The sequence below is a fragment of the Eulemur rufifrons genome, chromosome 9, assembly GCF_041146395.1.
Source record: "Eulemur rufifrons isolate Redbay chromosome 9, OSU_ERuf_1, whole genome shotgun sequence".
Classification (NCBI taxonomy): Eukaryota; Metazoa; Chordata; class Mammalia; order Primates; family Lemuridae; genus Eulemur; species Eulemur rufifrons.
Window position 1 is genome coordinate 42,890,720 of NC_090991.1, and position 13,475 is coordinate 42,904,194.

Genomic DNA, 13,475 nt, shown 5'->3' on the forward strand with positions numbered 1-13,475 from the left:
CAGCACATTTTCTTTTTTGTAAGTAGAGCAGTTCACTCTAGAGATATCTCTAGAGACTTTCAAAAGCAGATCTCTACATTTAGTAATATCAACACTAATAGGCTTCTATCCTCTCAACCATAAGAACCCACAGCTATGAGACATGTATTTACTGTGGCCATCAGCATATCCAGTTGGTTCTACCACCCAAATTTTACTTGTAAGTATCCATTTATTTCCATCTCTACTGACCACATCCTGGGCTCTCATGTGGGTTACTTTAGCCTCCAAATTGGTCTCCCTTTTGCCCTCCTCCAATCCGTTCTCCATCAGCAGCCAGTGATTTTTTAAAATCACAAATCAGACCATGTTACCTCCTCCTGAAAATCCTTCATTGGCTTGTTACGGTTAGAATAAAATCAAAGCCAGATTGTTCAAAGCCCTATATTTATGGAGATAGCTTCTGCCTGCCTATCTGAATTAAGCTTATTCACTCTCCTTGTTAGTCACAATTTCCTGCCAGCTCCTAGAACTTGCACTTTCCCACCTCTGGGCCTTTGCACCTAATCCCCTCCATCTGGAGCTCACTTGCCCTGGCTCATCACACAGCAAGATCTCTCACTCCTCCTCCAGATCTCAGCTTAAAGGCCACCTTCTCAGAGAGACTTGTGCTTGTCACCTTATCTAAGTAAGTCCCACCTGGCTTTTATCTTAATCATAACAACCTCTTTATTTTCTTGCTAACACTTATTGCAATTTATTATTAATTTATTTTGTGTAAATGCTTATTGTCCACTTTCCCCTCTAGAATACGAGAGAGCTCAGTGAGGACAAGTACTTTCCTATCTTGCTCACCTTTGTTTTCCTAATGCTTAGTAGAGTGTCCGGCACATAGCACACAGTAAATATTTTCTTTAATAACAATGAGTGAACAAAGGAATTACAAATGGTACTGATTTTAAACTTGCAACTTAAAATAGTTGAGAAACTCTTCTCACAACTCAACAGATAATATCTTTTGTTCACTTTGTTACCTCTTACCATGCCGCAGGAGTAAGTGAAGACATGTATTTCAGCAGGCATTCAATGAACATTTATTAAGCAATATATTTAAGACTCTTTGTTAAGCACTGCTTGTGATACAAATGTAAGTAAGTTAGATCTGTCTGCCAGGACTTACAGGTTAGTGGTTTTAACAAACGCATTTATAACTAGCTATAATTCAAGGCAGGGTACTGAGCTGGGAGTATAAACAAAGAGTTGAGGGGCATGGAGGAGGGAGAGAGAAGTAATTAATCTTTGTGTGCTTCCTGTTGGTATTTCAAACAACTGCAACAATTCAGTGAAGTCATAGCTCTTCTGCCTCATGAAGCCCTGCCAACTGCCTAACAACTTCATTGTCAGGGCAGAGAGGAGATGTCCCTTTTCCTAGGACTGACGATATATTAACAAAAGAGAAAGGCAGTAAGAAGTGAGGCAGAGTGAAAGAAAGCAGTAAATTCCTATCTTCATTCTATGTTTACAAAGAAATAATGCTATTCCACCCATTTCTACAAAGGGCATACTTATAGTTTACTTTTATCGGGCTCTTACATTTCCATACTGAATATGAAGCAGTAGCACAAGGTAACTATAAATATATTTTGGACTCAGAATCCATGAGAAAGCCACGAAAAGAATATGCCAAAGCAGTTACTAACTGATAAGCTAAAGATGGAAGAAAGAATATTTGCAAAGACATATGGATACCATTTGCTGAGAGTAGATAGCAGCAAGCAGACTGTAAGGTACCAACCACCAAAGTTTAACTATAGGCAGAATTTGTAAGATGAGAGGTAAAAAAGATTAGGACTGTCAGACTGTTCTCGATATTTCAGTCATATTCACACTCATTTCACAGGCCAACAGTGACAACAGAAATACCTGCGAATTCAAGGTCGAATTGAATAGTGAATTGGAAAGTACATGTGGAAGTCTTTGCATTACTCTTTCTCATACCCATCTGCTTGGCTTTATTCATTCCTAAAACATTTATTGAGCTTCTCTTCTACACCAATGACTGTGTTAACCACTAGAGAAACTTAGGTGAATAAGACACCCCCTAACATGAAAGCCTTTACACATTGTAAAGGGAAGTCAGACATACAGCAACCAACAATAGTGCTAAAGTACAAAATACCATAGGAATGTAGACAAAAAGGAAATACTTTGCGGAAGAGGTGACATTCAAATTCAGCCTTGAAGGATGGGTTAAATTCCATGAAACAGCATAGGAATGGGAGAGCACTGTAGGCAGCAAAGGAAAGGTAATGACAGGAGCAAAAATGAGGAGGAATGTGAAAGTAGGAACCGCCTTTGGGGAATGTGAACAGCTAGGGTAGAATAAGATGCATGATCAGAACGAGAGAATGACGGGGGACGTCACTGGGAAAAAAGCCTTACGTGCCGTGTTTAAGGCTTTACGATTTAGGCTGTAGATAACAAGGAGACTCTATGACTTGTTGAGGCAGGGAACATAATGATCAGATAACTCTGATGTGAAAGATAACTGTGACAAGTAGTATATGGGAGATGAGCTGATGAAGAGGAGTGACTGTAGGTTGGGATACTAGTTATGAGATTTATAGCAATAGTCCAGGTAAGAAGTGCTAAGACCTATAATGTGAGAATAGAGAGCAAGGTATATGTGGGAGAGACATTTTGGAGATACTCAAAATCACTTGGTCTTTTTTTCTGTATGGAAGGTAAGGACAGAGGGATCAAAAATGACTTCAGAATTCATCTTGAATTATGGATGATAGTGATGCTATAACCCACATAGAACTTTCTGAATGGAGGAGAGGTTCTAGCATGAGCAAAGGCAGGTGGAGGAACAGGCTTATGGGGAGAAGGTGAGTCCGATTTTGGACATGTTCATAATGAATTGCTTCCAAGGAAGGATGCACATATGTAGAAATGTACATCAGTCTAGACAGTAGACAATGTGCGTCTAATTCAATGACATTAGAAAACAAAGAGAAGGCTCAAGGCAAGAGGTTATGGATTTGTGAGTTTGCAGCAAATACCTTACAGTGGAAGCCATAGGATCAAACAAGATCACCCAAGTTAAGAATATAAAACAGAAAATTTAGAAGCATGAAAACAGAATAGTTAAATGCTAGAAAAAGGTGATGAGCCAAATATAATTTAAAAGGGTAGAGTTAGAAGGAGAAACAAGAGAAAGCAAAGTCATGGAAGTCAAAGGAGAAGGCATGTTTCAAGGAGGAGATGCTTGCCAGTATCTTGTACTGCAAAAATGTAAAGGTTCAGAGGCCATTTGTGGCTTTTGCTAGAATACTGTGAGTAGAATGATTGATAACAGAAGTCAAATGTCCATAAGTTAAAAACTAAATGGGAAATGAAAAAGTGACAACCACTGACACAGACTGTGTTTATTTTTTCAAAATTTTAGCACTGAAGGAAGGGGAAGACTTGACCATGTTTGTAGATGTTTGGGAATGGGCAAATAAAGAGATAGAGGCAAAGGATGAAGAGGTGTAGAAACCTGGCTATCACAAGGGCAACTTAAAGTCCCTTCCTGCCCAGAGATGTAAAATGGTATAGCTAACCAGAACAAACCTTTCTGAACTTTTAGGAACCCACATCTTTTCAGTTCCCATACTAGTATTTCTACTAGGGGTTAGGAGCTACAGAAAATACTAAGAGCCTGGCTAGGAGATGCCTTTGTCCTTTTACAACTGGCAGAAAGTGAGGTAAAACGAGGGGGTGTTTGGCAAAAGCACTAACTTCTCCATGTCCTAAACAATGATTACCTGATGATATTATCTGAGTTTCTCAGAGGAGCTAATCTTATTTAAAATATGACTTTATCAGATCATCGTGTGAGTGCAAATGTAAAGACCCCTAGTAGCATAAGAGAAACATCCATTCAAAGCAGCTTCCTTCTTTCACCTTTAGTTCATGGTGGGCTCTGGTAGGGAATCTATCGATGATACCACAGTTTGAATCCTTTCAATTAACTGTCTTGTGAATTTTAAAAAATGATTTCATATTGGCTGGGGAAAAGTGGCAATTGTTAAGAACAGGGAGCCTTTTATACTGGCTGGCTAGTGGGGATAGAAAATGACTTATTACTGTCACAATGCCCAGGTACTCCTCTTCCTCTTCTTAGGGAGCCTACTCAGCTATCTTGTGGTAAGGTATAATAATTTCAGCTTGTTTCCAAATATCTAATTTATGAGAGTAATGTTTTAGTTTTTGCTTTTTTTCACTGACATTAGATAATTACTTCCTTAGTCTTCCTTCCTACTCTTTCTTCATCCTCCTATCCATCCCTCTGTTATCAGCCCCTCAAAAACTGATTTTTTTTTGTTTTACTTATGATAATGCTAACTACTAAAACAAACCCTAAAACTTCAGTGGTTTATCACAGTAAAAATTTATTTTTCATTCACATGAAGTCCAAAGGCACCATGTGGTTTGGAAGAGGTCTGCTCTGTACAGTCTTTTAGGGACCCAGGCTAAGGTGGAGGCTGTGCCGTCTTTAACACACTGCTTCCAAGGGTGTCTGCTGTCATCAGCTGGCAGATGGGGGAAGACACGTATAATATAAAGACACATTCCACAGCAGCACATATTATTTCTGCCCAAATTATAAGATAGAAAAGATAGGCTTTCGATTATAAGCAATTCCTTGCCTGCCAGCTTGCTATAACTATACCACTTTGTCACATCTGAGTATCACACAGAATATCAAAGCACCTAAGTGTTGTTCCTCTTAAACACTGAAGTGTTGTATATCTGAGTTCGTCTTCACAAGTGTTAATGAAACCTATGTGACTACACATTAGTGACTATGACTAGAACGATGAGAAAACATCCATGCTAGAAATATTCAAGTTTAGTTGTTAGCATGTTTCAGTGCTACAAATAGAAACTTTAAGACTGGTTATCTCCCTGGGGTGCCAAGTGAAAATCTATTAAAAAAAAACAAACATAATGTCATTGTATATTTTGTGTAAAACTGTTATCCAGCTTACCAAGTGTTAAATGGCGAGTGGGAGGAGTGATTCTTGCTTTAGAAAAGGATTTCTCTAAAAGGTTCCGTAGCTCTGACCTCTTGAGGTACAGGAAACAGGACCATCAAGTGACTGTAGCTCCTCACTGCCTTGTCACCCATAGTTGTGCAAGGGCGAGTATCATTTGTTTCCAGTAATTCATACCAAAGGGCCACTGGTTGATCGCTGCAAATGAGAATGGAAGTAGGATCTGCTCTCTACTATTCAGGTTACCACTTTCTCTGACTTTTGTCAAAGTATATATTAATACATCCAGGAGAGGGAAGGATCCTCAACTCTGACCTGTCATTTGTTCCCTCCTAAAATATCTAAAATCAAATATACCTTGAATGTAAGACTTTTATCCTCGCTCTGAAGACCTGTGGTCTACATAAGAAATTTATATTCTTCCTGTTAGCTTATCTAATTTCTTAGGGACAGATAACTCTGTCCTTATCCTTCCCCAGCCCCCTCACCTGAAGTCATACTTCCAAGTTTTCCTGCATTAACTAACACTGAATGGCATCCATACCTAGTAATTTTCCCCTGATCTGGGGATTTCTCTTTTGGCTGCAAAGGGGTAGGATATGGAGAGGTAAGGATCAAGGTTCAGGATAGGGTATCACAATGCACCCTGCTACAGACATTAAAGATTAAAGTTCTGTTTGAGCACACAGTCGTCTCCCTCTATATTTAAAGTCATTTAGAGTTACTGTCACTCCTTTAGTATGACATTGTGCTCGTTACTGTGGAGAGTACAAAAGAAATATAAAATATACTTCACTAAATATGTCTCACTTAAGTCTTACCAAAGTTCTGAGAGATAGGTACTACTATCCTTATCTTACAAAGAGGTTAAATAGCTTATCCTGGATTATAAAGCTTGTAAGTGGCAGAACTATGATTTGAACTTAGGTCCATTTGACTTTCAGAGATGAAGAGGCAGCACTGTGAATGCAGACAGGGAAATTTACAGGGTAACTGAATCATAAGGTGATCTCATTATATAAGCTATGTCGAAATAGTTGTGCTGTCCTTACCACTCCCCCTACCGTGGTCTTTATAACCACATTTGAACCCATATTAAAGTCGATTTTTATTAGCATTATGTTTAATTATAGGAGAAAGCATAGTGTGTTCAGTCATGTCTAAAATCATGTCATACTTATACCTGGGCTAGCTCTACCTTATTTCTTACTTACTGTCTCCCAAAGTGTCATCAAAATATATCAGAATTACTGGTTGCTGATTTTAATTATCTTAAGAATTCAGAGTTTATACTATACTATTGAATATATTATTCTCTGTAGTGGTAGATTTTTTCCACATAGATGTGCCCAGAAACAAAAACCGAGTAGCTGATCTTATCAATACGGGTAAATGGAACTAGGTTTCAAAAGAACTTGGCTTCTGATCTGAACTCTTACTTCCAAGCCGTGTGAGCTGGGATCTGTTCCTCAGTCTTGCTGAGTCTCAGTCAATTGTCTACCCTAATATTAGGAGTAATATTTACCTGGTATGCCTACAGTGTAGTATTTTTGTGAGAATCTAAAAATTGGTAAAGTATTTTGAAAATCATAAAATAACATGCAGTTTTAAGATATTATTACTTAGGCCGGGCGCGGTGGCTCACACCTGTAATCCTAGCACTCTGGGAGGCCGAGGTGGGCGGATCGTTTGAGCTCAGGAGTTCGAGACCAGCCTGAGCAAGAGCAAGACCCCATCTCTACTAAAAATAGAAAGAAATTATATGGACAACTAAAAATATATATAGAAAAAATTAGCCGGGCATGGTGGTGCATGCCTGTAGTCCCAACTACTCGGGAGGCTGAGACAGCAGGATCCCTTGAGCTCAGGAGTTTGAGGTTGCTGTGAGCGAGGCTGACGCCACGGCACTCACTCTAGCCTGAGCAACAGAGTGAGACTCTGTCTCAAAAAAAAAAAAGATATTATTACTTATTCATTCATTCTGCAGATATGCACTCCTATTACCTAGGCATACATACGTGAAAAGGCCTGGCTTTTGTCCTCAGTAGAGTCTAGAGGCAAAACTGACACGAAAACTGAGTGTCCTGCAGTGGGTGCCATAATGGAGATGTGTGCCAGGTACCACAGTAACCTAGGAAGAGAACCCCTGAGTCTATGAGGGGGCACCAGGAAAGGCCTCACAGCAGAGATGGTATGAACTAAGCCTTGAAGCATGAGAAATAGTTTTCCTGATGAACTAAACAGGAAAGAGAATTCTAGAAAGAAGGAAAACATGTTTGAACCTCTACAAATAATTTTCTCCATCTGGAATGGAGAGTACAAGGTGAGGAGGTAAAGACAAATAGACAAGGGAAAAAGTCAAGAATGCCTTTGAATACCATGCTAAGGAGTTTAAATTATGTATAAGAAGAAATATAAAGCCTGAAGAATTTTGATCAGGTTTCTGCAATGTGGATTATTCAGGTGGGATAGGGAATAGGCAGTGGAGAACAGAATGGAAAGAATTGAGATTCTTGCAATTATTCAGGTGAGAAAGTATAGAGAGGAAAAAAAACCTAGGTTTTATGCCTGAGGGACTGGCAGTATTTTAAAAATAAAGAAGTCTTAAGGAGGTTTAGTTTTTAAGGAAAGCACCAACTTCAAAAAGTGAGTTTCACTGATAGTGGTGGAAATAGAGAGATCCAGCAGGCAGAGAAGCAAAACTAAATCTCAGTGCTCAAGATATCACCGTGAGAGTCAGTATGTAATGTAAATTGCTGCTTCTCTTTGTGTCCTACACACCACAAGCTTTGAGTCCAATGGATTGATCAGAACCGTTCTTTTATGAATATTGTAGCGTGATTGCATTAAAAAAGAAATGAACTACACTTGTCACCTTCATCTTATCCTTGACCTTTATTGCTTACCATTTCTGCTCAGTGCCTGATCAACAACAAAAGCAAGCACTATCATCTCTACCTAGCTGAAATGAAGACTAGAAAAATGTAAATATCTTACTGGGATTTCTTAATTATGATAGTAAAAAGAAAAACTAGGGCAAAGTCAATTCCATATGTAACTGAAAATTCATTTCCTTGTCAGGTACAAGCTTTTTACCTTAATCCTAATAGGCATGGATTCTCATTAGTGGCCTACAGCACAAGTAGGCCTGGATCAGAGTGCTATATTTAAGAGTTCTAGTCACTATTGTACAGCCATGGATGAGTCATTTAAAGTAGTAATTCTTACAGCACAGAGGCTACAATAATTTCACTGTTAATAGCTGGATAGAATTTTGAGACCTTGAGAATAAGGCACTTAATAAATACTTCTCATTATTGTCTAACTTCCGTATGCTCTATTATAATAGCCTCTCAACCAAACTGAGCTTTCATGGGATAAATAAAAGTTCAGTGGCAATTTCCAGATTTCCACAGTTGTACGAAACAGCCCTGGGCTCAGAAAATGATACTGATGATTCCATGCAGACTACACTTGTCTGAGACATCCTCCCAATTAAATAACTTCTTTTCTATTACGGGTAAGTTTATCCTGTCAAACAAGGTGACTTGGTATCCACTACAATTTAGAAATTCCGTGAAGCCAAAGGTTAGAATTTCTTTTTAAAATCTTATTGGAATGAAATCTCTGTGAGATGATTCCTATGTAACATAGGAGCTATCCCATCCCCTATTCTCCAGGTTCTTTACTGAAGCTTTAAAAAAAAAAAAAAAATCAAAGAAGAAATAAAGAATGTGTTTGTTTTTCAGACTTCACTGTGAGATATCTTCAGATTAAACTTGGCTGAGTAGTATTTCAATATGAGAGAAAATCATCCAGTAGACATTTGGACCTCCTTTGAGGAAAGCATCACCATCAAAAATTCACTTGCTGCTTTTCCTTCCATTTGATTAATGCATTAGACTTGATCTTGGTTGTGAGATCATGTAACTGAGATATTGGTTACATTTCCCTTTTATATGGCACCCCAAGTGAAAAGAGTAGAAGAGTTGTGTTACCAGTGGCATTAAGAAGTCTGCTGACTACTAACCTGGTAAGCAGTAGACAGACAGTTCTAAGTATCCTCAATTCTTATAGGCTATTGTATCCTTTCTTTGATGTCAAATTTTCTCATCTAAAAAATTTTTACTGAGCATTTTTATATGCAAGTGGCTGTGTTAGACACTATGGAGGATATAAGTAATTCTGGTTTCTTTTCATAAATAGAAATACAACCCTGTATATCTATATATCATACATACATAGACATACATACATATACACTTAAAGAAGTATATCATTAGAATGCTTTGAGCTGAAAGAAACAAAATTCCAACTCAAATGGATTAAATAATAAAGAAATGTATTACTTTATATAACAAGAAGTGCAAAATTAGGGCAGCTAATAGGGTTCAAGCTCTATTTTTCTGCAATTCTTTTAGCCTAGCCCTCCTGTTGGCTTTGTCCTCAGGCCAGCTAACCACATGGTTTATGAAAGGGCCAAGACAGTTCTGGGCGTCATGGCTGGATAGGACAATATCCAGAGGCTGAAAAAAGAGCTTTCTCTTTCATGAACAGGTTGGGGATCTGTTAGCACAGAGATAAAGGGGAATGGATGCCATCAGGAAACTCAGCGTCTTGGAGGAGAGAGCATGTGACAGTATAAATACAGTACTAGAGGTATTCACAGTCTATACTGGTGGCACCAAAAAGAAAGTGCTCCACTCTCCTCAGCTGGTGGGAAAGGGTAGAGGCTTGGTACAGGCTTGGGGAAGAGATTGTTAATCCAGTTTGAGACATGTTGAGTTTGAGGTACTATGAGACCTTCAAATAGGGAAATCCAATAGAAATTTGGATATATACTCATCTAAAGCTGCGAAGAGAAGTCTAGATAGAGAAAAAGATATAGGATACAGGTGGCAGTAAAGGCTTTGAGGATAGATAAGCTAATCCAGAGAGAGGACAGACTGGGGCCAAAAATGAGATCCTGAGGAACATTGACATTTAAGTATGGGTGAAATAAGAGTTGCTGGCAGAGACAGAAAATGAAAATCTTTTAATGTCATCTGTGTGTGGGATGGGTATAAGCCAACTTGAAATGACATTTTGTGATATTCATGCATGTGATTTGGGTAAAGAGCTGCCTAAGAACCTTTTTTTTTTTTTTTTTAAGAGGTGGGGTCTCACTCTGTCATGCAGGCGGGAGTACAGTGACGTGATCATAGCTCTCTGCAGCTTCTAATTCCTGGGTTTGAGCGATCATCCTACCTAAGCCTCCCAAGTAGCTGGGACTACAGGCATGCACCACTATACCTGGCTAATTTTTTTTATAGTTTTGTAGAAATGGGGTCTCAATGTGTTGCTCAGACTGGTCTCAAACTCCTGGCCTCAAGCAATCCTCCTGCCTTGGCCTCCCAAAGTGCTGGGATTACAGGCATGCACCATGGCTCCTGGCTCTAGGAAACATTTAATACCCGTTATTTGTCCAGTAGCAGGTCCCCTTCCCCAGAAACTGGTTGAATGAGAATTTTGTTTGAAGTTGGCTGGATCTGAACACTCCCCCACCCAAAGCAGAATTAGGGCATTAAAATTTCTAAAATGAGTCTCTCTTTCTTTGCAGGAGTGGTCACACATTACTTGCCTTCTGGTTTTCCCGCCAAGAGGGAAAACTAAACCGACAGCAGACTATTGAACTGGGACATCACATCCTCAAAGCACACATTTTTAAGGTAATTAGGGAAGATGGAGCCTTTTTTTTTTTTTTTTTCCATCTCTAGCAGACTTTCCTTAACACCATGTGTATGAAACTACTCTTATTTCAGTGTAGTCCCTGCTTTCTGAAATTATTTTGCTAGAAAGTTGGTCCATCTCCTAAAATGTATGGCCTGTTCTTTCCTAGACCTTTAGAAAGAGAACTTCATTAGCCATCTCCCAATTTAATGGAGATAGGCTTTCCAGGAAATGTATGCATATAATCATTTAGGTAAGGAGCATAATACACACATATATGTGTGTGCTCCGTATATGACCTATCATCTCCTGAGGACAGTCATGTTGTAGCAATTAGTTGCATGTTTTCACAGTGTCTTAAAATCACTGAGAGCAGTTACTCTTTCAATTTATTCTGTAATTATTTTCGGGAAGGCTTTAATATTCCTATTGCTATGATTTTCAAACTATTTATCTAGAACCAACAATAACCTTCATTGGAGCTACTTCCCCTAATCTCTCCTCAAATTGTAATCCCAGTTTTTCTCGCAGTAATTTAAAAACTTTTAAGAACTTTATAGCATCAGCTTCCCTCTCTCAGCAATCATAAGGCTGAAGTAGGGGACCCAAAGGAGGGCATGTAATTAATCTGTGCACATATGCATTCGTTCATTTATTTCAGCAGGTACTGAGGCATTGGTATTGTACTAGATACTGAAGATACAAAAAGAAAAAAGATATAATTCCTAATCTCAAGGAATTTATAGTCCAGATAGCAGTTTGGGGTTAACATACAAAATTAGAGGAGGAAATTTGTTGTTCTGATTTTTCTAGCCCATAGTTTGCTATTGTTTCTCATAGTTCCAATCCCTACAATCTCTTCAGAGTCCTTTTCCTGCTTCAGAATTGAGAGATACAGGTATCTTAAACAGTTTTCTCTGGGTCAGACTTCCATCAAGGGATACTGTTAAACATAAAACAATTCTCTTCAGAGAGAAAGAAGGCATTAAGGGGTAACTCCAAGAACCTAGCCCTAGGAAATTCTTCCCCATATATAAGCACACAGCCAGCAAAGCCTGTTCATCAGATGTATAGAAGTGAAACTCATAGTGACAAGTCCTTTATTTGAGTCATATTTGTGTTGTCTAACAAAACACTATACCAAAAATGACCTTAGTGGGAGTGGAGTGGAGCTAAAATAACAGGCAAGGTATGTCATTCTGGTTTCAAGCAGATTGAAAAGTATCTACTACTTCCATAAATTCTTTAAGATCATTATCCTTCAATTAGTAGGTAACTGAAGGATAGTTAGCAACTTAAGTACTAATCTTTTAACATCATCATCTGCCTAGGATCAGATGCAAAGACGAAGCCTTCAATGCCTGCCTTTGCTGCACCATAAAATAAATACCACATTCACAGAGAAAGGACATGAAGTTTCATTTGACCAAGTGAGACTTTATCCCGTACATGAAGGCCTACATTTAAACCATGCACTCCTGTCTTAGCACACTTTATCTTATGCAGATAACTTAGTTGCCTGAGATAAGACTGGCTCCATATGGGATTCAGTCCATAAATACTCTGTTGTATAGATTATGGCGATGACCTGACTGCAGGCTGAAGAATGAAGACTTGGTTTCTGGTTTTCTTGGTGCAGCAGTTTATAGGGTCCTTTAAATGCAGAGTGCTTGCTCTGATAGGCTTTGGCTCCTTGCAGACTGCTAGAATTCTCAGTCCCCATCAGCTGAGAGTCATAAAAAGGCAAAGACAGCCTATATGGTTAAAACCAGTTCCATTTAGAACTTCTGATCAGCAGTAACATACACTCCAATTTATACTTCTTTCCAATTAATTTTAAATTTCCCTTGTTTTATCTTTGTTCATGAAAAATTGCATATGGTATCATTAATGACTTTTAAAATACTAATAAGATTGAGGGTTTGTAACTCTGGATATTTGGCGGGCTATGGAGCCCTTTTTGTTTTTAACAGTTTTATGGAGATAGAATATATACCATAAAATTCACCCATTTTAGGTGTACATGTCAATGATTTTTACCATATTTATAGAATTGTACAACTATCACCACTACCATTATGTTTCTATCACTCTAACAAATAAACTTCATGTCCATTTAAAGTCACTCCTCACTCTTCTTTCTGTCTCAATAGATTTGATTTTTTAGACATGTCATATAAACGGAATCATATAGTATGTGGTCATCTGTGTCTGGCTTATTTCATTTAACATAATGTTTTTAGAGTTTATTAGTGTTTTAGTACATAGCAGTACTTCGTTTCTTTTTATTACTGATTTTCCATTTTTGGATATATCACATTTTGTTTATTCACAGGGACATTTGGGTTGTTTCCACTTTTTGGCTATTATTAATAATACTGCTATAAACAGTAGCTTACAAATTTTTCCTTTTTAAATTTTTTAATAAAATTAGCCACTTTAAAGTAAAAAACTGATTGATATTTGGTACATTCACAGTGTTAGTGTGTAGATTTGTAGGTGGATGTATGCCTTCAGTTCTCTTGAGTGTACATACCTAAGAGTAGAATTACTAGGTCATATAATAACTTTATGTGTAACATTTTGAAGAATTGCCAATCTATTTTCCAAAGTGACAGTATCATTTTACAATCCCACCAGCAATTATGAGGGTTCCAGTTTCTCCAATTTCTTCATACCTTCACCAACACTTATTAGACATTCATTGTCTGTCTTTTTTTATTTTAGCCATTTTAATGGATG

General features: G+C 38.1%; 1 protein-coding gene across 3 annotated transcripts in view; it reads left to right on the forward strand.

Annotated features, from left to right (window-relative positions):
* TANC2 (tetratricopeptide repeat, ankyrin repeat and coiled-coil containing 2) overlaps positions 1–13,475 on the forward strand; it is a 262,133-nt gene that overhangs the window by 205,611 nt on the left and 43,047 nt on the right. For all 3 annotated transcript variants that reach the window (XM_069481593.1, XM_069481594.1, XM_069481597.1), the window contains one exon: positions 10,624–10,732. In XM_069481593.1, the coding sequence (XP_069337694.1) occupies positions 10,624–10,732 (109 nt within the window). The remainder of the gene's footprint in view (positions 1–10,623; positions 10,733–13,475) is intronic.